The following is a 28,000-nucleotide window of genomic DNA, read 5'->3' as shown; positions in this document are numbered from 1 at the left end:
AGGACATGGCATGCCCTAGTTCAGGAATATTCTGATTTACTATAATCAGAAAAGTCTTCTAGAAGTGGGGAAAGACAGCCACCCAGCTACAAGAGGCAAGAAAGTAGATTTTGGGGACCAATTATAAAATAGATGGACTGTCAGTTAGGTTTCCTATTTTTAGCACCACCTTCAACCCTTGTTTCCAGAGGTTCTTGATGCTTCTCATCCCTGAGCCTTTTGGGGGTTCAGCAATGTAAATATGGAAGCTTCTTGGTCCCCCCACCAAACGACATTTGGATTCAGCCTTCCCAACACTTAATTACTTCTTGTTCATTTGTATTCTAGCATCCAAAAATGTGTTCCATCTTGTCTCCTTTCCCTTTTGGTCCTTATGAGGACATTCCTTTTTAAAACTGACTTCACTGTCATTTTAGTGAAGTTTTGATATTAATAATTTGAGATCTTTTATTCTTATGGGGTTATTCCAGGTTTGTAGATTCACAAATACTGCTTTGTCTTTGATTACAGGAACTACTTCCAGTAGCAATACAATGGTAGCTCCCACAGATGGCAATCCAGATAATAAGCCCATTAAAGAGAATATAGAAGAGAGGTAAGTACTTCTCTGCTCTTTATTAGCCTTTCAGTTTGACAGATACTGGTTGTCATCAGAGTAAATGATATTTTCTACATTGAAATGTGGATGTTGCTATGTTAAAGTTCAAGTGAAAAAAATATTATTTCCATACTGAAAATTTTCCGCACTGAGAGTTTCAACATTAAAGATGCCAGCCTGCTAGATTTTGTTATATGCTGTAATGCACGAATAGGTGGTGGTGTATAGTAAGTCACTTTTTGTATGCTTAAAGTTTTAGACCTATATAAATGGTATTTATTCCACCTGTTTTATATTCTAGAATATTATTTTAGGTAGAAATAATTTATTAAAAGTTTAAGCTTTTGAATTATAAGGTGGAAATTAATATATATCACAGTAAACTTTTGTTAATATTTTGTGTACTGTTGTCCTTTTTAAACCTAGCAAGTGAAACGTAAAGTATAAATACTATTGCGCTATGAACTGTGACTAACTTCAGTGATCATTCCTATAGCTATGTGCACCTGGACATCTACAGTGGACTAAACAGTCATTTGAATCGGCAACATCACAGACTAGAATCCCGATACAGTAGCAGCTCTGGAGGATCTTATGAAGAAGAAAAAAGTAATAAATTCCAAATGTTTTTAATATAACTATAAGGGTGAGGTATATTGTTAATTACATTAATGTTAATAAATGTATTTTTTCAGTAAATTGTTTTTAAAAAGTGTAGTTAACTGCCACTAGTGGTGTTCCAACATAATTTGAAACATCTTGATTTTAAAAAGCAACATAAGTGGGGGACATTTGTTTTTTAAACACAGGCTTCCTATAGATAAGTCACAAGGAACATAAGAACTGGTTCTCAGGAAGCATCATAGAACAAATACTGGAAACAGGCTGATCTTTTTAGCAGGATTGCTCCTTCTGCATTAATTCACATTTTCCGATAAAGATTCTCCTTTGCAATTGCAAAGTGAATAATCTACCCAAGTTTCACTATAATATTAAGGTAGGATATCAGAGAAGCACAGCCTTGCAGACTGGAAAGGGACCCTGAAGATGATCTGGTCCAATCTCCTCATTTTGCACATGATGGAACTGAGGTCCAGAGAGGTTAAGTGACTTACCCACGTCACACAGAATTCACATTTCCTGACATCATTTTTGACTGCACCCCGCAGCCCTGCTGTGGTAGAGCAGAGTTCCTTTCAAGATGGAACTGTGTTGGCCCCGTCTCAGGATATTTAGAACTGAGTAACTTACCAGAAGGCCTTTTGTTACAAGGCAGCTTCACCGATAACGTGATCTCCTGGCTTGGACATCACTGATGGAATCACGATGAAATGCTAATATAGTTTTGCTTTGACATACAGGGTGGAACCTAAATTGATCTCTTTCTCTCTTTCTCTCTCTCCCTCTCCCTGGTTTGCTTACAATATTTGTGCCTAGACCTTCCTAGCAAACATATGTTGAAATAGTGGGAAATTATTTTTTATCACTTTCCAATACTATATAAATAGTCGGGATCTTACTAGAGTTTGCTTATATTGGCAGAAATTAGATGGTGTAGAAAATGAGATCATTTTATCTTGATAGGTGATTCAATGCCACTTTATTCTAATTGGCGACTGAAAGTGATGGAGCATAACCAAGGAGAGCCACTGCCCTTCCCACCAGCTGGAGGCTGCTGGTCACCACTGGTGGATTACGTGCCTGAAACGTCATCACCTGGATTACCTCTTCACAGGTGGACTACAGCGTCATTCCTTTTCCTATGAGCCAAGTTGCTGCTGAACACTGTCGGCTTTCTTTATGCTATCTGACAACACAGAATAAAAGCAATCTCCTTTATGGAGATACTGCAACATAGATCAATGTGTTTAGATTCTAAGAAATCTAAAAAACTCGGAATTCTAACAACTTTACAAAATTAATATTATTAAATCTAATTCTGCTGCTGCTTTTCTGGGTGTCTGGCATAGTTACTTGACCTTTCTGGGACCCAGTTACTACATCTGAAAAATATGGCTTTCTTATGGTAGGCACTATTATTTTGCATCAACTTAAACTGAATTCTACTTAGCAAAATCACAACAGAGCAATTACTGCATTCTTTCAAAATGTACTAATGCACCAAACATATATTTGAACACCTACTGTGGCAAGCAGTGTGCTAAGTCTCAAGGTTGAAAGATGAAGAAAATGCGGCTCCTGAGTTCAAGGAGCCCTTAGCCCTTATGTTCTGTTCCATCTCTTTAACTTAATGGTTAACGTTTTCTTCAGCTGTATTTGTTTTTCCTCCTCTTTCCTTGATAAGTCGTATTTTTCCATGAAATGTGAAATTAAAGTCTTCAAGTAATTTTGTACCAAATATTCTCTAGGTTTACTGAGATCTAGTAAAACATTAATGAAACTCTTATTTGTCATAGGTGTAACATAGCAGTGATCCTTTTGACTGATCTGATCATTGATCATAGTGTGAAGGTAGAATGGGGAAGCTACCTCCATCTTCTTCTTCATGCAATTTTTATAGGTAATACATATTTGGTTCTAATTCTTTCATTTTATATTTTTATGATAATTTAAAAGCACTATGGTGTTAAGAAGGTTTTTACATGTTTCTCTTTCCTGTTACTTGTATGTTATTTCCATGACACTTTTCACTGATTCCTCTGGTCTGTTGGGGAGCTATTCCTGGCCTCTCTTCCAACCACAAATATATCTGTTACCCCACACCCTTCCATAAAAATGTCTATTATCCCCCATTTCTGTCCTATGGCTTCACCTGCCCACACACAAACACACATATACTCTACCAAGGAAAAATTCTATTGCTGTGGCAAGAGTCAAATTAACTTACCTCTGGGATTGGAAACTTTCAGAGTGAATGAAAAGTTGAAATATGTTCTAAGTATTTCCCAGAAGAATTGGATTGTTGGGTACCCTGATTATTACACCTGAAAATTATCATACCTGAAACTCCATCATACCTTCTGTGACAAACACGTGGGCTCTATCATATCTATAATGTGTTTGATGCTTATAGGATTGGCCTCCTGAAGCAAGTCAAGATAGCCATCTCCTTATAAGTTTTCTTGATGTGCACCCTTATTGTTGGTGTATTACTTTAGTCCTTCAGTTAATCACGTATTGACTTTCTGTTACATGCTAAGCTCACAAAAAGCCTGCCTTTAAAAAAAATTTCATTTCCACAAATTTTTTTATGTTATATAACAGTAATAGTTTTTAAGGGATTACTAAATTTTAGACATGAAACACATTTAACTTATCTTGAGTCTCCCTAGTAGCATTGTAAAAGTATATAAGTCTATTGTAAAAGTATATAAGTCTATTGTAAAAGTATATAAGAACGGCAGTAACAAGCTATATAATACGTCATCTTCATCTTTCATATAATTTCTCCTTTACTTCAAAATGTGAGTTTGGTAGTAAGAATACTCATTATTTCTCTTTATTGATGGTGTTTTTCTACTATCCTTTTTAGGGTTTGACCACTGCCACCCTGAGGTGTATGAACATTGTAAACGCCTGCTTCTGCACTTATTAATAGTAATGGGACCCAGCAGTAACATCCGCACTGTTGCTTCTGTCCTTCTCAGGAACAAGGAGTTTAATGAGCCCAGGGTGCTTACAGTCAAACAAGTTGCACACTTAGATTATAATTTCACAGGTATTTACTTCAAAAGTACTATTTGAAAGTAGAATTATGCTTTATTAATTTGGAATCCTGCATTAGAGAAAGTCAACTAAGTAAAAGTTGAAATACTAGAGAACATTTTAAAAATATTGTTGTATTATTTTAAATACCATTTAAATTCTTTACTAATAAAACAAGGGATTAAATTTAAAGTGTGCATTACCTCGAAGGATCTTTATCACAAGATTTAAGTCATGAATATGTTAAGTTGAGGACTTAATGAAACAGTGCTTAATTTATTGAGGACTAAAGACAAAAAAGATGTTGAGCTTGTATTAGATTCTTCTTGCAGTATCTGAAAACTGACAAAGTAAGGTATGTTAAATTTTGTTATCCCCTTGATTATATTTACTGCATTAAAAACATACATTTTGAAATAGTGAAGTCCAAATTAATGAGACTTACTATAGTTAATTTCACTGTCAACGTTAATTTTTTTTAACTTTGTAAGGTATATTTTCTTATTTCCTAATAACTCTAACTTATTTCTTTCATTCATTAGTACCATCAGGCTAATAACAGGTGATCTAGAAATTTTTTTTAGAAATTGAAATAAAATTACCTTATTTTTTCTAATCATACAGTGTCAGATAAAGGGTTCATGAATTTTAAAGTTAGTTAAAACCCTATTATTTATTTAAAATCCTATAGTTAGTAAGAAAACAATTATTAGGAAACATTAGCCTTTTAAAACTATGATTAAAAGAAAAATTGAATGAGGTTTGCTGCCTTTTTATAAAAAGCACCTTTATTCAAAATTCCATAGCTTGTTTGTTGTTAAGGCTCCTTTTGCCAATTTGTAAATATGGGCATTAGTAATAACCTTTAACAGCTTTTTAAAAAATAATTAGGCCAGGCACTTTGGGAGGCCAAGGTGGACAGATCACCTGAGATCAGGAGTTTGGGACCAGCCTGGCTAGGCAACATGGTGAAAACCCATTTCTACTAAAAATACAAAAATTTAGCCAGGCGTGTGGTGCATGCCTGTCATCCCAGCTACTGGGGAGACTGAGGCAGGAGAATCGCTTGAACCCGGGAGGCAGAGGTTGCAGTGAGCCAAGATTGTGCTATTGCACTCCAGCTAGGGCAACAAGAGTAAAACTCAGTCTCAAAAAATAATAATTATTATTATTATTATTGATGTACTGTGTATTTCAGATAGATTTGAGTCTTTTTGCAACTAAAATGGATCAAAAATTATAGAAAATCTTCCATAAAAAGAAAGAAAATTTTTATTATATTCCTATAATCAAAAATTTAGAAATTTTCCCAAAAAAATTCCATTAAAAATCAGTTCATATTATAGAAATGTGACCGACAAGCAATGTTGACAAAATATGCCAAAATATTAGGAAACTGCCACTTGCAATTTTCTTCAGCAGATGGCGGCAGAGGACTGCACAGTACATCCAAATTGTCAGGTTTTCAAGCTGTGAAACGATGTTTGCCCCACAACTTACTTGCTGTAATTTGGTGTTTATGAAGATCAGCAGGAGAGCTGATTGACATCACCTTGTGCTGACAGATTTCCTTATGTGTCCCACAGAGTCTAAAAGAAACGATAGTTTAATTCTATAGGTATTTTGTGAGATTCTTTCATGTTTTAAGTGTTCATGACGATCTTTCTCTTTCAGCAGGCATTAACGATTTTATACCTGATTACCAGCCCTCCCCTATGACTGACTCAGGGCTTAGCTCAAGTTCTACCTCTTCTAGTATCAGCTTAGGAAATAACAGTGCTGCCATTTCACATCTGCACACCACTATCCTCAATGAGGTTGACATCTCAGTGGAGCAGGATGGAAAAGTCAAAACCCTCATGGAATTTATTACCTCAAGGTAACACTGGCAGCTCTTAGCATTCCAGCAGTGTATGTGTTAAGTCATTCTTTCATTGATCAGGTATTATGAGCCATATTTTTTGTTTTCTGAAATGCCATTGATGTGAAATACACAGGTTTGTATTGTGCAGTACTTTGAAAATTAGGATGCAACCAAAGACTCTTCTTTTGTACCAATGCGGTTATACCTCAGAAGGACTTTAATCATGTCTGGTTATTTAATGCCCAAAGAGAATGCAGTATTATCTGAACATATATTTCACTTTTATCAGCTACATTATCAATCTATCATCAAATATTTATTTATGATCTACTCTTTGCAAGGCACTGTAAGTCGAGAAGGAATATAGACGGGGAGAAAGGGCATGGTATTCCATTGCAAGAACAAAATCATAGGAGCACAAGAAAACAATATGTTTGGAAATGATGAGGAATCCACTCTGACTGTAACACAGAGAACAGAGAGTTGTTCTAGATGATTCTGGAAAGTTTGGGAGAGTTCAAACTGGAGGGCCATGAAGCCCAGGCCATAAGGTTGTAGATTACATTGAAAATCATTAAGCTGGGGGAAGGGTGGGAGGCATAATTTAATAAATATGTTGAGAAAATCAGCCCATAACAGTGTGTAGGATGCATTAGAGGGGGAAGGAACCGGAAGCAGCGTGTAGTGGGTTTCAGGGCACTTTGGGCCTGTGGTAATAAAGAGCTTATGGAGGCCAAGGTGGGCGGATCACCTGAGGTCGGGAGTTCAAGACCAGCCTGACCAACATGGTGAAACCCTGTCTTTAAAAAAAATAAAAAAATATAAATGAAGAGCTTAACCGAGGTGGTAGCTGAGAATGCAAAGACATTTTAAAGAAAGAATCAAGGAGACATTATTCTGTCCTAAACTTAGCCTGTAGTTTTAGCTAGTTAATTATTCTCATTGCATTTCACCAGTAAATTATTTTCTTTGCATTAGAATCTAAATACAGATTATATTTTTACCTGTAACACATAAGCAGTAACCAATATACTTCTCACTTGGCAAAAGTTGGCATCTTTTTCTGCTACCTCAGAGAGAATTTGACTGGTGTGATGGTAGGCATTGAAAATTAGATCTTTCTCTCCTGGCTGTAGATTATTACATATTCATGTACCTAAGTAGTAGTAGTAGACTGTGACCTGTTTATTTAATTACCATCCTTTCTCATTGTAAAGATGTCACTTAGGCAAGCATGAGTACAACTGTTAATCAAAAGTGAAAAATCCAAGGAAATTACCTCTGTTCTCTATTTTCAGAAAAAGAGGGCCTCTTTGGAACCATGAGGATGTTTCCGCCAAGAATCCTAGCATAAAGAGTGCTGAACAGTTAACTACATTTTTGAAACATGTGGTTTCTGTTTTTAAGCAGTCAAGCTCAGGTATCTTTTAAGAAATATTTCAAATGATACTTTAGTTTTAGTGACATTTTAATGTGATGTCAATTTTTGATAATGCTTAGTAAAAAGTTAATAGTTGATATGTGATATGTCTAAAATTAAAAATTTCAGACAAGTTTTCTTTTTTAACTTATTAATGATAACAAATCTGTTTTCACTGAAGAAAAATTAAGTTACTTAAAAATAAGCTATCTATGAATTGCTGGGCTTCTGTGTTTGATGGCATCATAAAATTACAATACAATTGCGTATTATGAAAAAATTACATTAAATGGACATATATAGAAATGGGAAACTGGAAAAAAAATTGTGCTAGTATAGGCTTCAGTAATCTGAAATTTAACACATCCTGAAAATCATAGTAAAAATTATATGTCTAGAGCAGTGATTCTCAACTAGGGGACATTTGGCAATGTCTAGAGACAGGTTCACATTATGGGTTGGGGGCAAGGGGTTTCTACTGGTATCTAGTGGGTTGAGGCCAGAGACACTGCTAAACATCACACCGTGCTCAGGGCAGTCCTTCCAACAAATAATTTTCTGGCTTATAAGGTCAGTAGTGCTAAGGTTGAGAAAAACTCTGGTCTCAAGGATTGCTTCCTTAAAAATTGAAGAGTCATTGAAAATGCAAAGGGAGTTTAATCAAAGAAAAAGCATTGACTTATAAATTGTGAGTGCCTATCTGGTTTGCCAGGTAGTGTGCTAACTGCTAGTTTTAAAATGATTCACTTCTGATTATCAACCCAATAGTATTCTAAAGAACAAGAACAACCTACTTGTTTCCTTTGCATTCACAGAAGGAATTCATTTGGAGCATCATCTTAGTGAAGTTGCTCTGCAAACAGCACTTTCCTGTTCTTCTCGACACTATGCTGGGAGATCCTTTCAGATTTTCAGGGCCCTAAAGCAGCCTCTCACTGCAACTACGCTTTCTGATGTTCTCTCCAGACTTGTAGAAACTGTAGGGGATCCAGGAGAAGATGCACAGGTATTTATTTCCTTACATTCTTCCAGCAGTTATTGAGCAGCTACTAGTTGTCAAGGATTTATTGTCAAGGATTTATAGCAATATAGATTGCTATAGCTAGAGCAAGGTAACAGGTGTCTAGAATTATAGTCAGATGTTGGGCAGGCAAAGAATTAAGAGACAAAGTCAATTTTATAATTAATATCTAATAACCTAATTAAATCAACTGTTTAGTGCCTATCAGAAGAAGCTTTACACTCACCCACTCAAACACATACACACCTAGATACTAACCCGGGATGATCACAACGTCAAAAAGATACAAAGTTCAATTTAAATGTAAAGTGGAACATTAATTTTCATTTTTTTAAGATAAGTGAACTATTGCACTAGAGAACTTCAGTTTGTACAGATGAATGATTTTATTAACACTGTTAGAAATACCGGGGATACAGTGATGAATGAGACAAATTCCTGACATTTTAGAGCTCATATTCTATTGGGGGAAATAAGCCTTTAGTCTTCCAATTATGCATAACATAATTTATCCTATTGCTAATGCTGTGAAAATAATAAGGTAATAAGATTAAAGGAGAGGGAATTGTTTTACATATGATATTCCATCTGAGAAGGTGATTTTTGAAGAGACACTGAAATGAAGTAGGCTCTGTTATGATCTGGGGAAGAACATTTCAGGCAGAGGAAAAGAGGACTAACAAGTGCAAAGGCCCTGAGGCAGAGGCAGTAGGGCTGTTCTGAGGGGCGTCAAGAAATTCAGTGTATCCAGAATACAATGCAGGATGTGTAGCAGGAAATGAACGAGGTGGACAAGTTCAAATCATGTAAGGCCTAGTAAGCCCTGGTGAGAGGCAGGACTTCACTCTTAATTGATAGGAAACTACTCAGACATTTTGAGGGAAGGTAGGTGATGGATGTGATTTGTTTTTTTGAAAAACTCATTCTGACTTTGGGGTGAAATCTGTAGGAAGGGCAAGAGTGGAGGCAAGAGAGGTCAGTTAGGAGGTTATTGTAAGGGTCCAGCTGAAATGGTGGTAGCTTAGATTAAGGGAAGTTCTGGAGGTAGAGGAAAGTGGTCAGATTTAGTGTATATTTTAAAAGTAATGTTTGGGCCAGGTGCAGTGCCTCATGCTTATAATCCCAGCACTTTGGGAGGCTGAAACAGGCGGATCACCTGAGGTCAAGAGTTCAAGACCAGCCTGGCCAATGCGGTGAAACCTGTCTCTACTAAAAATACAAAAATTAGCCAGGTGTGCAGACACATGTCTTTAGTCCCAGCTACTCAGGAGGCTGAGGCAGGAGAATCACTTGAACCCAGGAGGCAGAGGTTGCAATGAGACAAGGTTGTGCCACTGCACTTCACCCTGGGCAATAGAGCAAGGCTCCATCTCAAAAAACAAACAAAAGTAATATTTTCAAGACTTGCTGGTGGATTCAGTTTAGATGTGAAAGAAACAAGGATAATTCCTAGATTTCTAACCTGAGCAATTTTGAGTGAATTGTGGCACCATTACAATCAATTTATACACCATTAATGTGATGGGTTTGCATCAATCAGCAAGATCATGTTGCTGAAGAGTTTAATCACGTTGTAACATTAACATGGAGTTTGTTCTATTTTTAAATCCCATTGGGAAGTTCATTGCAATTTCTTTATTCCAGAGCATAATTAATTAAAAATCTGTCTTTTTCCCCTCAGGGATTTGTGATTGAGCTGCTTCTCACATTGGAATCTGCAATTGATACTTTGGCTGAAACCATGAAGCATTATGATCTTCTTTCTGCCCTTTCTCAGTAAGAATTTAAACCAGGCAACCTAGTAGAGAACTTGAATAGCTAACTATGCATAACTATAACTTTTTAAATTCTAGTATTGTTAGTGAGCATAATATCCCCAAATCAGATGGATTACCCGTGGGGAGATGGGCCACAGACAGTGAGGGCTTGTGAAAAATCCTAGTGCTGATTTTGGCAGTGGTGTTCTTCTGATGTGCTGGTCAGAGATCTTTCCACTGCTCCACTTCATTCCTGCCACATTCAGCATCCTGTTGCTCCCCCGCCCCCGCCGCAGCCGACCTGGGAGCCTGAGGGCTCTCCCACCTTTCACATACTGTTCCTTCTCCCTGCAACTGCCTCTCTCCCCACTTTCTCTGCCTTGCAAGCCCAGAATTCACTAATCCTTCAAGTCCCATCCCAAATATTACTTCAGCTAAGCATGTCTAACTTCCTCAGGATAGTGCTAATTATTCCATCCTTTGGGTTCTCATGGTGGGTTTTTTTTTTTCCATATTTTAATAATAGCAATTAACAGGCTATAAAGTTATCCATTCACACGTCTATCCCCTCTTCCAAAAGACTTTGTCTTAACATTCTTTCCTTTTCTATATGGCTGGCAAACATAAAAAGCAGTCAGTCAAGATTTTCTTCACGAAAATTGGATGTGAGGAAGGAGGAGAAATCAAAAATAAATTTTTGAGCTTAGGTCTTTTAGAAAGAGTGTGTCATTGACAGAAATAGGGACATAAGGACCATCAAGTTTGAGGAAAAGACAAATGAAGTCAGCTTTGGACATAATGTATACCTAAATCCCACAGCTGAAAGTTATTAGTGATTACTAGAACAGAATTTTCTCAGCAAGGAGAGCCTCATCTCAACTCAAAGGAAACCGTTAGCCTCAGGAGAAAAGGTACTATTGTACATTTTGTTTGAATTTGGAGGGAAAACCGAAATTTGATTCAACAAAGTCAGATATACTGAAAAATGATTTTTCTGGTACCAATTACTATTTTTCAGTGTTTTCAGAAGTAAAATTAATATAGCAAAAGAAGTGACTGTGTATGCATTCATCTATTCTTTCTCTTTTTTTAAGAACCTCATATCCTGATCCTATAATGGGAAACAAGTATGCAGCTAACAGGAAAAGCACTGGACAACTCAATCTAAGCACAAGTCCCATTAACAGTAGCAGTTATTTGGGATGTAACAGTAATGCAAGAAGTAACTCTTTGAGATTAAGTTTAATTGGTGACCGAAGAGGTGACCGGCGGCGGAGTAACACACTGGATATAATGGATGGACGGATAAACCATAGCAGTAGTTTAGCAAGGACTAGAAGCCTTTCCTCTCTAAGAGAGAAAGGAATGTATGATGTGCAGTCCACTACTGAGCCTGCCAACTTGATGGCCACCATTTTTTGGATAGCAGCATCTTTATTAGAATCAGATTATGAATATGAATACCTCCTGGCTCTCAGGCTTCTCAACAAACTGCTTATCCATTTGCCTTTGGATAAATCAGAGAGTCGAGAGAAGATTGAAAATGTACAAAGCAAATTGAAATGGACGAATTTTCCAGGACTTCAGCAGCTCTTCCTTAAGGGTTTTACCTCAGCATCTACACAAGAAATGACCGTGCACCTCCTCAGTAAACTCATTTCTGTCTCCAAACACACATTGGTGGATCCTTCCCAACTGTCAGGTGATGTTAATATAATTGCCCCAGCACTTTGCATTTTATGTAGTGAAATGTAAACTAATCATTTGTTTTGAAATCTACTAATTTCTGCTTTTCTGCAAGTAGTCATGGTTTTTATATGTTAGGTAGCTTAAATTATTTGGTAAAAGCCAAAAAAGAATTAGAAGATCAAGTATCCCAGGATCTTCTGAAAAGAAAATGGTTTCTGTGAACCATCTAAAAAAGTACCTTTAACTTTTAAAATAATGTGCAATAAAATTGGTTATTGTTTGCTTTTTTTTTGTTTTGATAGGCTTTCCTCTTAACATCCTTTGCTTATTGCCTCACTTAATCCAGCATTTTGACAGCCCAACTCAGTTTTGCAAAGAAACAGCTAGTCGAATAGCAAAGGTAAGCAAATGTTATGCTGAAAGATAACACTACAGGGAAATTACTTTGTAGTCCATCTTAAGGGAGGGGGAAATCTCTTAAAAATCCTTTTATTGTCACTTCCCATATGAATTTTGCATTTAAATTTTTATTTTTATGCACATAAAGGAGTTTCATGGTAATGGTGTAAGTTACAACTGCTCAAATGGTAGTAAATAAAACTATTTAATTAGAGTAACACTCCTCTGAGTCTGAGTCTTTTTCTGCTCTTTTTCCCTACTTCTGCTTCTCTGTCTGTCTCATTCATTTGTTTATCCACTACCAAATATTTACTTAGCACTGGGTTAGATGCTGCAAATACAATGATAAGCAAAGTAGATAGTATACTTTATCTTGGGGAATGAAGTCAAGTAAGTAGACAGTAACCAGAGAGTCTGATTTGGTGTTTTATCAGTGGGAATACTCAAGGAGCACACAAAAGGAAAGTGTTTCTAGAAAAAGTGATGTCTAAGCTGACTTAGATCACTATTGAAGAATGGATAGGAATAACCAAAGTAACATCCCTGGACGAGAGGCAAAGCAAGCGGCGGTTTGGGGTTTCAGGTTTTCCAGGCAGAAGAAATGACAGGTGCAGAGGTTCTGAGGAAGAAGAGGGCATAATCTGTTGTAGGATTTGGAAAGTTCTCTCTCTTTTTGTTTGCCTTTTTTTCTTTTTAACACTCTTTCTCTTCATCTTCTCTCTCTACTCCCTTCATTCTTTTTTTCTTCCTTATTTGGCTCTAAAAGAACCAGATCTAAATCATACGGTTTTAGAAACAGTGACATAGCTATTTGTAAATTATTTAACATTTGTTTAAAAGTATTACAGCTCTTAATTTTAGAAGAATGTGATTTTGACATTTTATATTTTTAGTAGTCGCCTCTCAAGAATAGTAAAGAACTCTCAAACAGCCTGCCTTTTGCTTAAATATAATTCTTAACTTTTTTTGGTCAGTCATTGAGTCTAGAGGAAAACATGCTTTTCAGACTGAAAATATAAACAGTTCTAAGAAAGAGTTATGTAAATTTACAAGTAGCATACATATCACAGGACATTTGGTGAACTGGGGGAGGTGAGTGAATAGCAAGACAAGTAAGAGAATTTGGCTAAAGCACCAGGAGAAAAAAAAAAAGTTTTCTACAGAAGAGAACAAGCAAATAAAATCCCCAGAAAGAGCTTTTTATGTAAGCAATTTTTAAAAGCTGAGATTTGATTAGCAAGTAGCATAGCAAAGGGAAAAGCAAGCATGCAAGAAGCCAAATAAAACCCCCACTTTCTGTGGCCCAGGCACACTTATCTCCGGGTGCCAGCATAGTAAAGAAAATACTGGCAGCCCAGTGAATCTCATTAGCAGTAATAAGAGTAAGAACTTTTTCACTATCTTGATAAATAACATTTAATAAATAATATGAAAATATTTAATAAAATATGCTCTTAACACCATCCCCAATTAAATTCCTAAATAAATTAGATAGGAAAAGATTCTTAATATAATTATTCTAAAAGCATGTATTTTAAAAGAGCCATTATTTTAGCTAATGGAAACATCTTAGTTTCTTAAATAAAAATGGTAGTGGTAGGAAATAAGCCAAAAGTTGTCTTCTATTCTTGGTTTTTATTAAACTAATCCAATAGAACATTAAGTATCAAGAGAGGGTGAAAATTATGACTATTAGAAATATTGCCTTTTGAAAATGATTACTTGCCTAAAACCAGCTGCATGTATTTTGCATTAATAAAGTCTAATAGTCATAGAAAATTTATTAAAATAACTTTCATTTTAATATTTTAATGATACATCATAAGAAAAATTTTGTAAACAAAGATTTTTTTTCCTACATGAGGGATTAGAAAGCAAACATAAGGGGGAAAATACATATTGGTTTACTTTGGAGGTTTCAAGAAAATAAAAGGCATAAATCCCCTGAAAAGGGAAGTAGAAGCATTTCAGAGTGGCAGCTGAAAGGTGTTAGATGGCCACTGCCGGGGTAACCGAGGAGCCGGCCTCCAAGCCTGAAGGGTGTCACAGCTCCTTCAATATTGGCCTGCTGATGTCGTGACCACAGTAGGGCCATGGAAATGCCCAAATATCTTTTATGTTTTTAAGAGATCAGATATGGCCTTCTGTGATTAATAAATTGTTTTTAAGCCTGTTTTCTTCCCATTGGACAGCACACAAAGGTTCCCTCTCCATAGGCTTTTAGCAACCTGCAGGATGTGAATTAAATTGGTTCCTTAATTATTCTCTCACTTATAATCTTTGAGAGTAATTTTCTGCCATTATGTGCTCCTTCATTATGCAAATATCCCTAGTTCTACTGTTTGTGCCTTTGGAGAGCACAGAATTTCAGAATGAGGCAACACTTAGGACAAATATTTTTCTCTTTAGTGATTCATTATGGCAAAAATAGCATGCTAAAAAGGTTTGTTATAAAACACAGTCTTTTTGGATCATATTTTAACCTGGCATTTCAAAAATTCCAAAATTAAATCTGTCGCTTGTTCTGTTGTGAAATTGCACAGCATATATTCCAAGGAATTTTCTCCCTTATCAAAAAATAGATTTTTAAAAATCATTCTTTAAAAAAAAATTAAGAATATAAGAATTCTATAAGAATGTTTTATTCTTCAGGAAAGTTTTTTATGTTTTAAAGAATTTAACAAATTATGAAGTTACTAAATTATGTGATTTTTAATAATATGTTAAATTACTATATTTTGAAATGCAAATAGGAAATACCAACCAATTTTTTTTTTTTCTTTCTGGTGTCTGTTTATGGGTAAAACACTACTGCATGAAATAAGCTGCTTTTAATGATTTTATAAAATAACTTCCCAGGTACTGTGTTAATAGTCTCTGCATGGCCTTGCATAATCTTTAGTTTTGTGCCTGTTCCATTATAGTGTCCTAATGATGAATTTGAGGCCCTCCAAGCCTATTAAACATACTCTGAATTAAATTAGTGATATTTATTTAAAAGTTGAAGACGTGTATATTTAAAAGGGCAATTTCTTTACCAAATGCTGTAGGTAGTTGCAAAAATACGAACAAAACATCAGTAAGATGGAAGAATAAGTAAGGAAAAGGAAAACGAAAAGCAGAAATGACAATGAACCTAGCCCTTTATGACAGATTGGTGTGTAGGAGTAGCATGGCCCTTTTCCAGTTCTGCAGGGCTCAATTGTTCCCTGGGAGAGGCCAGGGAACAAACGGGCTAAAAAGTGCATTCGGTCAGTAAGATTCCCCCCAAACATGAGCTGGTTCAGATTCCTTAGTATTGTATCAAACAAATGTGGGAGTCAGTACATTTTGGAGTAGCCTCTAAAAGATTGGCCAAGGATCTTAGAGCTTTAGGTGACTTCCTGAAGAGTGGTTTGGGGTCCACCATTGGTGATTCTGGACTCCAAATTTTATCAGAGCCCCATTGATGTCCTTTGACTGTGTCAACACATGTTGAGGCTGTTTGCAGCTGACTGCTGTACTGAGACACCACGGACACAGCTGGAGGCTGAAGCATTTCCTCCCAGTCGAAGTACCTCAGAGCCTCCCTGAGAATTCCCTAGTCACGCCTGCCTGTGTATGCACTTGCGCACTGACCCCTCCTGGCTTTGACAAAGCAATTCGAAAATGATGTCCCATGTTCACAGAACTATACATGGTTTCTGCCAGAGACAGTTTTACAGATCTTTAGACTGAAGAAGGCCATACTATTTAATACCCACAAAGACATTTGACATATTAATCCTCTTCCTGTACCATCTCTTATTATTCTCTGAAGAATGCCTTGTGCTTTTTTCTCATTTCACTTTTCTACTGTATTGAAGTAAAATACATTAAAACCATTATACATCTAAATTAAGCAAATACATTTACCATAAAATCAAGTTCAACTTGGTGTCGTTATTTTAAGTGAATAAAATAATTTTATTTGTTTTCTAGGTTTGTGCAGAAGAAAAATGCCCAACACTTGTCAATCTGGCACACATGATGAGTTTGTACAGTACGCACACATATTCCAGAGATTGTTCTAACTGGATCAATGTTGTGTGCAGATACCTGCATGACTCCTTCTCAGATACAACATTTAATCTTGTGACTTATCTTGCAGAGGTAAATTTACCAAATATGTATATTTTTTATTTATTGTGTGTGTGTGTGTGTGTGTGTGTGTGTGTGTGTATTTTTTTAACTACTCTGTAGTATCTTTTCAAGTTGGATTTATTTGCAGAAGGAGCACCAACATTAACTGATACTCAAATTGTCCAAGAGTCAATATAGATAATAATTTTTTAAGATAAAAATATAAGTAATTCCTATCAAGTGTAAAAAGTTTTTATTAAAGGTGAGTTGTTTCCATTTCCAGTGTTTATATCCTTATTTGCTGTCCTTAAGTGACATGAAATTCAAAATAATGTACACTTTACTTAATTTAAAATGGAGAATGCATTTTTAGTGGTCCTGATTCTAGAGAATGGTTTTAATTTTTATTTCTACAAAATTAGATTTTAACTTAGAAATCTTTTCTAGAATAATAATTATACCATACAAAAGTATTTCTGCTGGAAAAGTTTTTAGTTTGATGAAACATTTGCTTCCTATCCAAACTATGATTTTGAGGCAGTGAAATATGGATAATAAAGTAGCCCTAGAATAGCATAAAAAGTTAATATTTGTTTGATGCTTAAGAAATAACTTTATGCCCGGAAAAGTAAATTACTAAATAGATAAGCACAAAGAAAAAGTCAAAAGCAAGGGATTCCTAGTCACTAAAAATGTTTGTCAGCTTATAATAAATAATGCCTACCAAATTAGTTGAAGAAATAAAACACTATGATTTAGATGAAAAGTTATGGTCTATTTCTCCTTTCTGAACCAAGGAAAAATAACAGTAATAGACATTGCCTTTTACTTTATCAGTCTCTAGATTTCTAATTCACCTAACTGTAAACTCATAGGCTAAATCTGTTTTTCAACCTCTTAAATGTAAATACTGAGTTTTTGTTAAACCTGATTAAACTAACTTTAATATTACTTTTAATATTATTTTTAGCTATTAGAAAAAGGATTGTCCAGTATGCAGCAGTCATTACTACAGATTATTTATAGTCTGTTGAGTCACATTGACCTGTCTGCAGCCCCAGCCAAGCAGTTTAATCTGGAGATCATAAAGATTATTGGCAAATATGTACAGGTAAGTGACCAAAAAACTTACATGTAACCTTGTTCATCTCAGAATGACTTACAATCACACAATATTGGAAATGCCTTAAATGTCGAAGAATAGGGAAGTGGTTCAACCATAAGTCATGTTTTTAGGATATTTACAATATGGAAAATGTTCTCAATATAAGTGACAAAAACCAGAATCTGAATTGGTATGATTTCTACTTTTCATTTTAACAATTTCTGTAATGTTCTCTAATGACTGGAAGGAATGCACATACACATTGCAGCAGTCACAACTCTGGAAATTAGGACTGTGACTCATTGGTTGTTTTTGTTTTTGTTTTTGTTTTGAGACAGAGTCTTGCCCTCTTGCCCAGGTTGGAGTGCACTGGCGCAATCTCGGCTCACTACAGTCTCCACCTTCTAGATTTAAGCGATTCTCCTGCCTCAGCTTCCCAAGTAGCTGGGATTGCAGGCATGCATCAGCACACCCAGCTAATTTTTGTATTTATAGTAGAGACAGGTTTTGCCACGTTGGCCAGGCTACTCTCAAACTCCTGAGCTCAGGTGATCTGCCTGCCTCAGCTTCCCAAAGTGCTGGGATTACAGGTGTGAGCCATCACACCTGGCCTCATTGTTCTTTCTTTCTTGACACCTTTCTTTTTTTTTAACAAGGTTCCACCGAGTGGACATACGCTGCTTTTAGAAACAGAAAACCTCTTTGAAGAGTTTGTATTTTAGAGCATTTTTATGTGCCTGATAAAAAGTCACAGATAGTTAAAAGTAGAAAATAAAACTTGATTTAAATGTACATGATGACAATTCGGTCTGGTCTTTGCTGAATTTCACCTATGAGCTGTCAGTTAAGAAAGGCATTGCTCAGCCGGGCATGGTGGCTCAAGCCTGTAATCCCTGCACTTTGGGAGGCTGAGGCGGGTGGATCACAAGGTCGAGAGATCGAGACCATCCTGGTCAACATGGTGAAACCCTGTCTCTACTAAAAATACAAAAAATTAGCTGGGCATGGTGGCACGTGCCTGTAATCCCAGCTACTCAAGAGGCTGAGGCAGGAGAATTGCCTGAACCCAGGAGGCGGAGGTTGCAGTGAGCCGAGATCGTGCCGTTGCACTCCAGCCTGGGTAACAAGAGCGAAACTCCGTCTCAAAAAAAAAAAAAAAAAGAAAGGCAGTGCTGAGCAGATCAATAGAGTGGATACAACTCATCAAAGAGAACAAGCTCATTAACACCCTTAATAGATTAATATGTTGTGTTTTTACTCCAATTATGTTTTCATTCACTAGAGCAGAACGTATAAAGGGAAATACTTAGCTGGCAAGGAATTTATTCTAGTTCATATCTGAAAGTAATAAAACTGTAGTAAAATGTGTTCAGTGATTCAGTTATGTAATCCAAATTACCTCTTACATTCCCTTGAAAATCAGTGATTGCAGGTATCCAAAAAATGGAAGATTTTCTGGTTGGCCCTATTTATCTTCTCTCTTACCCCTCAATGAGTGAAGCTTTACTAGACAGCAATTATATCTCTTTCTAAAGCACATTTCTCTTTTCTTCTTAAACCTTAAAAAAAAACTTAACAAATATGTGCTATGTTTCACATAGAAACAGATACCACGTTGAATTTACTACCTTATGAACCATAGGTACATTTCTTATCTTTAGAACCACAAGCTCAACTTGCCAGTGGACAAGCAGGTAACCAGAGGGAGCATAGATCTGTGGCTATGTGAACTGCACACTCCCCATCTCAAAGGAGCCACACAAGTTAGCTTCCCCTGGTGGTTTTCATGTTAGCATATGGGTCCAGTGTGGCCAGACTTCTCATTTTTAGAGAAGCTGGAAATCTACATTTTTCTGTAAAATCTCCTGATTTTAAAATGCTGACTCAATTTTTTTCCAGATTTCTTTGTAAATGTATGAATCAAGATCATATTTAGCTGATGGCTCGTCACAGCTGCTGGCTTGTGCTTTACTAAACATCTAAATATTTCACACAGTTGAATTATTGATAATCCTTTACATTTAAACACAATCAACAATATAATGTATGAAAATATTCCTAAAGTTTAGCATTTCATGATGCCCAGAGATTGTAATTATTTCTGTCAGAAAAAAAAAAATGATGATTATTTCTACTAGTTTATGATTTTGTTACATGTAAACTTTTTTTTTTTTTTTTTTTTTTGAGAACAGAGTCTCATTCTGTTGCCCAGGCTGAAGTGCAATGGTGCGATCTCGGCTCACTGCATCCTTTGCATCCTAGGTCCAAGCAGTTGTCTTGCCTCACCCTCCCAAGTAGCTGGGATTAGAGGCATGTGCCACCATGCCTGGATAATTTTTGTAGAGATGTTGGCCAGGCCAGTCTCAAACTCTGACCTCAAGTGATCTGCCCACACCGGCCTCCCAAAGTGCTGGGATCTGTTCCCAGCCTTTAAATTACTTTTTACAGTGCTGTTCTTAAAATGTCACAGGGTCATGCAGACCTTTTTATCATCAAATATTTTGTGTTTTGAGTGTCTTCATAGCAAGATGTTATGAACTCAGTTAGCCCAGTTTTGCCAAAGATTTTTTACTTCCTTTTTTGGTGTTTTAATGGTACTTTTCTTTCCTCAGATATCAGCTGTGAAAGAATATGTATAATATAATACAAGGTTGAGATGTGATTTTTGGTACCATAAATAAGAAGTAGTTTTTTCTGTATATTCTTTTCAATGGGTGGTAAAAGAAAGATACTATAAATTCTTTATTAAATATTGACTCTTCTCTACATATACATCTATCTCATAAATCATTCCTAAATTATGTTGGTAGGAATATACAAACTAAGACAAACAGAAGAAGATTTTTTTGAAAAGCCAAAATATGTAGGGAAAAAAACCTCGCCTTATACAACTCAGTAATCCCTGAGAACATCACTTTAGCATGGTATTTACACTCAGTATTTGGGGCCTGGGCCATCAAGAAAAAAAGTTCTAAGTATATTTTAGTATTTTAATATTTTTATGTCTAAAAAGGCAAGTGTTTATTTTAAAAAATTGTATCTGCAAAGACTTAAAATACTTAATTTTAGAGTTTCAAAGCTATAAACTTTATTCACCTAAAAGTTGACGTATATACAAATCTTTTGTTTACCACTACTGCCAAATTACTTTGTCAGTCTGTCCAAATTAATGATAATTACAAAGCACTTATTAGGAGAAAAGCAAGAGATTTGAGTTGGGTAGCATTATTACACATACGGTGTCTGATAAATCTAACAGTACAAAAAATAACTTGTGTTTGCTTTCCTTTTGTAACTCAGACCTTTCGTTAAGGATCTTAAAAATGAATAATTTTTACAAGTATTTTTGTAGAAATAATATTTTCATGATGTACAGTAAATTTTTGTTCTTAGTTGAATGTGCATTTGTAATTTTTATGTGTCAACTATTTTTTAAACCAGAGTCCTTACTGGAAGGAAGCCCTTAACATATTAAAGCTGGTGGTGTCACGCTCTGCAAGTCTCGTCGTACCCAGTGATATCCCCAAGACCTATGGAGGAGATATAGGTTCTCCTGAAATATCCTTCACTAAAATTTTTAATAATGTTTCTAAGGAGTTGCCTGGGAAGACCTTAGATTTTCATTTTGATATATCTGAGGTAAGATACTCAGGAATGATGAAGATACTCTACTAGGAATTTTCATTGGTTTATTTATTCATTCTTTCATTCAACAAACATTGATTGAGCTCATACCCAGTGTTAGAAAGCCAGGGTGGGGTTGTGGTGAAGGCCTGCTGTCAGAAAGCTTACTGTCTGTTGGGGAAACAGACTGTACATTCCCCATCTAAAAGGTACATCACAACTTAGCTTTCCAGCGGTGTTTAGCCTAGCAACTAAACATTGTGATCAGCGCTTGGCTGGAGTAAATTAAAAGTCCTAGGGGAATATGTAGCATCTGTCTAAAGGAGTGGTTTCAGAAAGAAGCCAACATCTGAGCTGAGTGTTGAAAAAACAAGTAATCCTAGACCAGGCATATATGGCTGTTTGGGGAGGGGAGGTTAAATGCAAAGAAATGGAGAACGTGTGAATGAAGGCTTGTTAAGTGTGAGAAAGCATTACAAGGTATGCTGTACTAGTTGGAAGTGTCCAGAATTCAAAAAAAATGCAGGTAGAGTGTGATGAGAGATGAGGCTGAAGGCATAGGAAGGGGCAAGATCATGGGGCTCTTGCATTCCATAGTAACAAGCTGGTTTTGTCTAAATCAGTAGGAGCTCTTAAAGGATTTTTAGTTGGCATATTAGGGTCTGCATTTTAGAGGGATCACTCTAGTCATAGGATAGAAAATAGAGCAGGGAGGGGAAGAGAGCAATTGTGAAGGAATCAGAAGAATTTGGGCAAAAGATAATGTGGGACAGTCCCAAGAGAATTGCAGAGGTAATGAAGAAGGAAGAGAGATGGTTTACAAGAAGACCGAGGAAGTAACTGATGGGATTTAACGGGAAAGTGGGGAAGAGGTATCCAAGTTTGATGAATGGCTTGACAGGTAGATGCATGTTACACCATTCAGAGAGTGGGAATGCAGGAACAGATCTTACAGCAAGGAAGGAGAGGGCAATGAGTTCCGTTTTGGACATGTTGACTCAGAAGTGTTCAAGAACCATACTAAAGGAGGTGCCTGGTGGTCAATTAAATTTGGGGATCTGAAGTTTTAGAGGAAAACTTGGGTGGATGTAACAAATTAAGGGTTTTGGTGTTGTATAAGTGGGTGGCTGAAACCATGGAAGGATTACTAAAAAGAACACAAGGCTGCAATGAAAGGAAACCTGAGAAGCCATATATTTTAGGGCTAGACAGAGGCAGGGCCCACCAGTCTGGAAGGAACCCTGGACCCTGGCTATGCTGCATATTAATACAAATCTCATTTAAAGATTTCTCATCCTTGCTGAGAGTACAATTTATTTTCCCCCTCTGGCACCTGAGCCCACTCTTGGTGCCTTGGTGCTATTAAAACGGTCTTTCAGAAGCCAAGGGAGGAACTTTTCAAGAAGAAAGTTACTGATCAAGTATTGTAATGTTGAGAAAAATTAAAAATTGAAGCTCTACTTACTTTTTTGTTGATTAGAATTATATAGATAAAAAATGTTCTATTGCAGTTTAATCTTGGCATTAGAATTTATCCTAAACTTAATTTTTTTAGATAGAAAGTATATGTGTTACTAATGTTTTAGTTAATAACATCTGAGAATTTCTAAGAAGGTGTATGTATAATAGCATGGCAATATGATAGAGAAGATTGGCTTTCCTTTTCCTTCTGATTCAGAAATCAATTGTGTAATTTAATTGTGTTATTTGAAGCAGTGATGCAAATTCTCAAAACATTTTATATACTTAATTTTTATATACTTAATTGGTTTCATCACTACCTGCCATGCATAAGTACTGGAGATATACTGAAGGTATAGAGGCGATTGCACATGGTCTGAAGGATTCATGTGTGGTAGGGAAGTCAGGCACATAAACAGTTTACAGTCAGCATGTTAAGTGTCCAAGTTTGATTACCATTACCACAGAGGTGGTGGTGGTAGAAGAGGAGGCCTCCTTAGAAGTCTGGAGTCATCATTAAAAGATGATTAGAAGTTTATTTAGTGGATATTCCATGCAATGGGGGCAACATAGGCTAAAACATAGTTCTGTAAAAGATCAGGGTATGTTAGGAAAACAAGAGCAAGCTCAGGTTTGCTGGTGTGTGAAGTTCAGGAAGGGGGAAGTAGTCATAGTTGAGGCGAGGGAGAGAAGGAAGATCAGTTGAGCATAAAGGGATTCATATGACATGCAGATGAGTTTGAATTTTATTTTCAAATGCAAATTTAAAACACTTTACAAAGTCAAATATAAATGAATTTTTGATTATCATAGAATTTTTACTGACATGAATTTTGGAAGTATTACACATCAGAGTTGTAGTAAGAAGCTACATAGAAATGTTCCCTTTTGTTACTTATCTTCAGTATTTGTTAAACCACATTGTTGAAGCATACTTAACAATATGCATTGAAAAAGTGCCCAAATTTAACAGATATTAAGTCTGAGTGGTAAGAAAACAGATGATTTTATATTTAAAATGTAAATCTTTTTTTATGTTTTCTGAGTTTGGGGCATATTTTATAATCATCGTGGGAGAAGGTGGAGCTGGTGGTTTTTAAAGAATGCGGATTATATTTAAAATAGAAGCAAGCAGGCTGGGCGCGGTGGCTCACGCCTGTAATCCCAGCACTTTGGGAGGCCGAGGCAGGTGGATCACGAGGTCAAGAGATCAAGACCATCCTGGTCAACAAGGTGAAACCTCGTCTCTACTAAAAATACAAAAAGTTAGCTGGGCATGGTGGTGCGTGCCTGTAATCCCAGCTACTCAGGAGGCTGAGGCAGGAGAATTGCCTGAACCCAGGAGGCGGAGGTTGCGGTGAGCCGAGATCGCGCCATTGCACTCCAGCCTGGGTAACAAGAGCGAAACTCCGTCTCAAAAAAAAATAAAAAATAAAAAATTAAAAATTAAAAAAAAAAAAAAATAGAAGCAAGCTTTCTGATAATCTCAGATACAAAGTTATTTCCAGTAAAGCCTCTTGATTAAAAAATATATATCATTACCTTTGATCTTTGTTAACATCCACCTCATACAAAGTAATTTCTCTCCTCATGTTGTTTTTTGTTTGTAAAAACTATTATAGGTGCACTATTAACCCTGTTACATTTCTTTTATGTTGAAATATTGGAGCCAAACACTGGGATTTTGTTTTTGTGTAGACACCAATTATTGGAAACAAATATGGTGATCAGCACAGTGCGGCTGGAAGAGATGGGAAACCAAAAGTTATTGCTGTCACTAGAAGTACTTCCTCAACCTCTTCTGGTTCTAATTCTAATGCCTTGGTTCCTGTTAGTTGGAAAAGGCCACAGTTATCCCAGGTACATAAGGATATCAAATCAGAATATTCGTAGAAGAATCATTTTTGTTACATGTTATGAAAATTTGAGAATTTGTCTTCTTTTATCAGTAGTCCTAACATTTTAATTTTTTGTTTTTTTCTTTAGCGAAGAACAAGAGAAAAGCTAATGAATGTGCTTTCTCTCTGTGGTCCAGAATCTGGCCTCCCAAAGAATCCATCAGTGAGTAATCATAAAGGCCTGTGTTAAGGTCTCAAAGATCATGTTATTCCATGAAGAAATGATGTCTCCTTGCTTGCCTTTTTTAATTTACCTTACTTAATGGTATTAACTCAGAATGAAAAAAAAAAAAAATCTTGTCTCTTGTGACATCTGACAGCCATGCTAACTAGGTGTTCAACTAGTTAAACATGAAGACCAAATTTAAGCTCCGAATTCATTCAAGAATTAGGCCTTCAGTGGCTCTTGGGGTGCTGGTATCTCATATGCAGAGTGACAAATCTGATGGACTTTTTTTTTTTTGTCGGTCATCAGGTTGTATTTTCTTCCAGTGAAGATCTGGAAGTCGGGGACCAACAGACTAGCCTAATTTCTACAACAGAAGACATAATTCAAGAGGAAGAAGTAGCTGTGGAAGATAACAGCAGTGAACAACAGTTCGGTGTTTTTAAGGATTTTGACTTTTTAGATGTTGAACTGGAAGATGCAGAGGTAAGGATGTAGGCTTTCTGTGCTAATATTTATAGAAGAGTTGTATGAGAATTAAGGATTTGGTCACAGGATCTTTCCTTATTGTGGTCAGTGTAAGGTCAACAAGGTAAATATCTTAATTAGGAACTAAATTTGATTACTACAATTAGTCAATAGCAGACTAAGTCTGAGAGAAAAGGAACATTCAATTTTTCATCTTTATCTTTAAAAATATAAAATTAAAAAATGGATTTCTTCACAATTATTTTCAGGGTATGCTTAGACTTAAATGTTTTGCATGATCTGTTTTTACAAATTAATATGCAGCCAAGTGGTAAAAAATTATATTAAAATTGATTAAGCACAACTTTAAAGAGAGTTGCACTTACCACTAAATTGGTATCACAAGGGGTTTGGCTTTCTAGATCTCCCTTTTGGCAAATGAGGGAGTCTTTCTATGACATTCCAAATCACTTTCTTCTTTATGATGTAGGTAGCTTTCAAATGCCTGGCTTCATTTAATACTCAAAGGGTTTCTCCTCCAAATTGATTTAGTCTGGATTATATTATATTGGTAGTTATGTCAATTTAGATGCTTCCTAAATGGAAGTTAAAACTCAAAAAGTAGATTTATTAGCCCACAAAACTGAGCTAGTCCAGAGTTAGAGCTTATATTTAGATATGGCTCAGTGAAGTCTGTGGCTGTCTCTCTGCAGTTTTCCAGGCTCTGTCCTTCTCTGCAAGTCAGCTTGACCTCAGACAGCAGCAAAACAGTCATCATTGCTGGGTAGTCTTATTCCCACACACAGCAATATTTGGAGGAAGTGAGGGTCACTTCCAGAAATGTTCTTAGAAAAGTAAAGAAGTTGCTTTCCAAAATGCTCTTAGCAGACTTCTTGTCACATCTCATTGGCCCAAGTTAGGACACATGCTACTTTCTTAAACAATCACTGTGGTAAATAGAACAGGATTATCCTGGTTGTCTTAGGCTATTTAGGGATCCATTCCTGTAGCTGAGCTCAGTTCCCCAAACCGCAGTCTCTTAAACTTGGAAAGTTTGTATCAAATAGGTTTAAAATATATATATATTTTAAAATTGCTACAAATATCTGTATGCAAGAAGACCAAAATGCCTTAATACCAAGTATCTCTATATCATATCTTGATGTATCTTTTTCTAAAGAGTCAAAACTCATTCATATAGCTCCTATACATTCAATTTTTTTCATATATATATACAACTTATATACATGCACAGCTCATATATATTCAACTCTCATATACATATACAACTCATACATTCATCAACTCTCATATACATACATGTATACAACTCATAGACATATACAACTCAATACAGCTCATATACATTCATCAACTCTCATGTACACATACAACTCATACACATCTCATACACTTTAATCAACTCTTCCTGTAGGGATGTTTCCTTTGGCTTTAATAGGTGAGTTAGACGAAAGAAATGTAGTACACTCTCCCATATCACACTGTTCATTGTCCATGAAAGACCAGTTTAGGGAAGTGAGGTTCCCTCTCCCCACCATGCTTCAGTGCCCCCTGCAGATGTGAGGATGTGACCATGTTGCCTCCAAGTAATACAAATGCCTCATGTCAGCTTAGATGCTGTATAGGTTTCTATAGAATACTCTACCATTTACATTTTCCCAAAGACACAATTGTATAGGTTCCTAGGAACTCAAGAACAAGTATTATTCAGCACCTTGCAGGGCAGTGCTTTTAAACCTTTTTTTGATACTAATCCACAGTTAATATATTTTATATCACATCCAATTATATATATACCTTTAAAAATAAAGGTTTCAAGAATATGCATCCAAACTCTGTGCTATGCTTACTGATATTTTCTGTTCTATTCCTTTTCATTTTCTTTTTTCCAAAAAGTGTAAGTCACCACCCTAAAATTAGTTTCACACTTATCATTTGAAAAATGATATTGCAGGAAATAGGACAGACTTGCACAACCAGGTAACAGAGTGGAATGGGCTGAAGAGACCTGCTGCCTACCAAAGGCCAGGAGTGGCTTCTAAACTCTTGGGTAGTTCTTTGCTTTTTTCAGCCCAGAATTTAAATTTCTGTAGGCAGGCTCTTGATATTTTTGTACTGGTAAGATTATTTTTCTTTTTGTTTGCCTTTTTTTGTTGTTGTTTAAAGAGCACTGTAAATGCTTTCAAGTTCATTCAGTGCTTCAAAATGTCAGTGGTAATGAACATGGCTTTTAATAGAACCTTAGTCAGAATGGATTAAGGATGTTCATTCTAGTTCTGTCTTGAATTCAAGTCATAGTAATCAGGGGTGGGATGGAGCATGCTAATTTATCCCTCATAATTAGGCCAAATCAGTGATACAGATTTTCTAAAACTTGGATATAGTCTTGTTTAAAATATGGTGACAGGAAATACTTGATTGCTGCAAAACAAACTTAACCACTAATGAAAATTATAATAAAATATCTCCTCACTTTGAAAGCCCACAGTGCATATTCATTCATTCACCAAATACATATTGAGGGCTGCTGCCATTATGTATTTTGATACATAATAATATTTGAAATGACATGTTCTAGGAAGGTGATTTTCAAACTCTGACCTGCAGGGCCCTAGGGCTTCTAAGATACCTTCAGAAACAGCAGGGACAGATCCAAAGACCCAATGGGCCAAGCTCCTGGACACCTTCAACCAGAGCAGCTCTGGTTTTCTCAGTTTTGCACAGTAGACTTCCATCTAAAAT

General features: G+C 36.1%; 1 protein-coding gene across 13 annotated transcripts in view; it reads left to right on the top strand.

Annotated features, from left to right (window-relative positions):
- FRYL (FRY like transcription coactivator) overlaps nucleotides 1-28,000 on the top strand; it is a 275,206-nt gene that overhangs the window by 220,566 nt on the left and 26,640 nt on the right. For 12 of the 13 annotated variants that reach the window (XM_074396110.1, XM_074396104.1, XM_074396108.1 and 9 more), the window contains 17 exons: nucleotides 511-595; nucleotides 1,095-1,207; nucleotides 2,183-2,333; nucleotides 3,016-3,119; nucleotides 4,092-4,277; nucleotides 5,939-6,143; nucleotides 7,427-7,548; nucleotides 8,364-8,554; nucleotides 10,251-10,345; nucleotides 11,421-12,028; nucleotides 12,318-12,415; nucleotides 16,375-16,545; nucleotides 17,486-17,626; nucleotides 21,062-21,259; nucleotides 24,404-24,565; nucleotides 24,692-24,766; nucleotides 25,079-25,255. In XM_074396110.1, coding sequence (XP_074252211.1) covers nucleotides 511-595; nucleotides 1,095-1,207; nucleotides 2,183-2,333; nucleotides 3,016-3,119; nucleotides 4,092-4,277; nucleotides 5,939-6,143; nucleotides 7,427-7,548; nucleotides 8,364-8,554; nucleotides 10,251-10,345; nucleotides 11,421-12,028; nucleotides 12,318-12,415; nucleotides 16,375-16,545; nucleotides 17,486-17,626; nucleotides 21,062-21,259; nucleotides 24,404-24,565; nucleotides 24,692-24,766; nucleotides 25,079-25,255 — 2,882 coding nt within the window. The remainder of the gene's footprint in view (nucleotides 1-510; nucleotides 596-1,094; nucleotides 1,208-2,182; nucleotides 2,334-3,015; nucleotides 3,120-4,091; nucleotides 4,278-5,938; nucleotides 6,144-7,426; nucleotides 7,549-8,363; nucleotides 8,555-10,250; nucleotides 10,346-11,420; nucleotides 12,029-12,317; nucleotides 12,416-16,374; nucleotides 16,546-17,485; nucleotides 17,627-21,061; nucleotides 21,260-24,403; nucleotides 24,566-24,691; nucleotides 24,767-25,078; nucleotides 25,256-28,000) is intronic. The other variant, XM_074396101.1, reaches the window with a different exon arrangement.

This window comes from Saimiri boliviensis, chromosome 3 (assembly GCF_048565385.1).
Source record: "Saimiri boliviensis isolate mSaiBol1 chromosome 3, mSaiBol1.pri, whole genome shotgun sequence".
Classification (NCBI taxonomy): domain Eukaryota; kingdom Metazoa; phylum Chordata; class Mammalia; order Primates; family Cebidae; genus Saimiri; species Saimiri boliviensis.
Note: the sequence above shows the minus strand (reverse complement) of the source record. Positions and strands in the feature narration are given on the sequence as shown.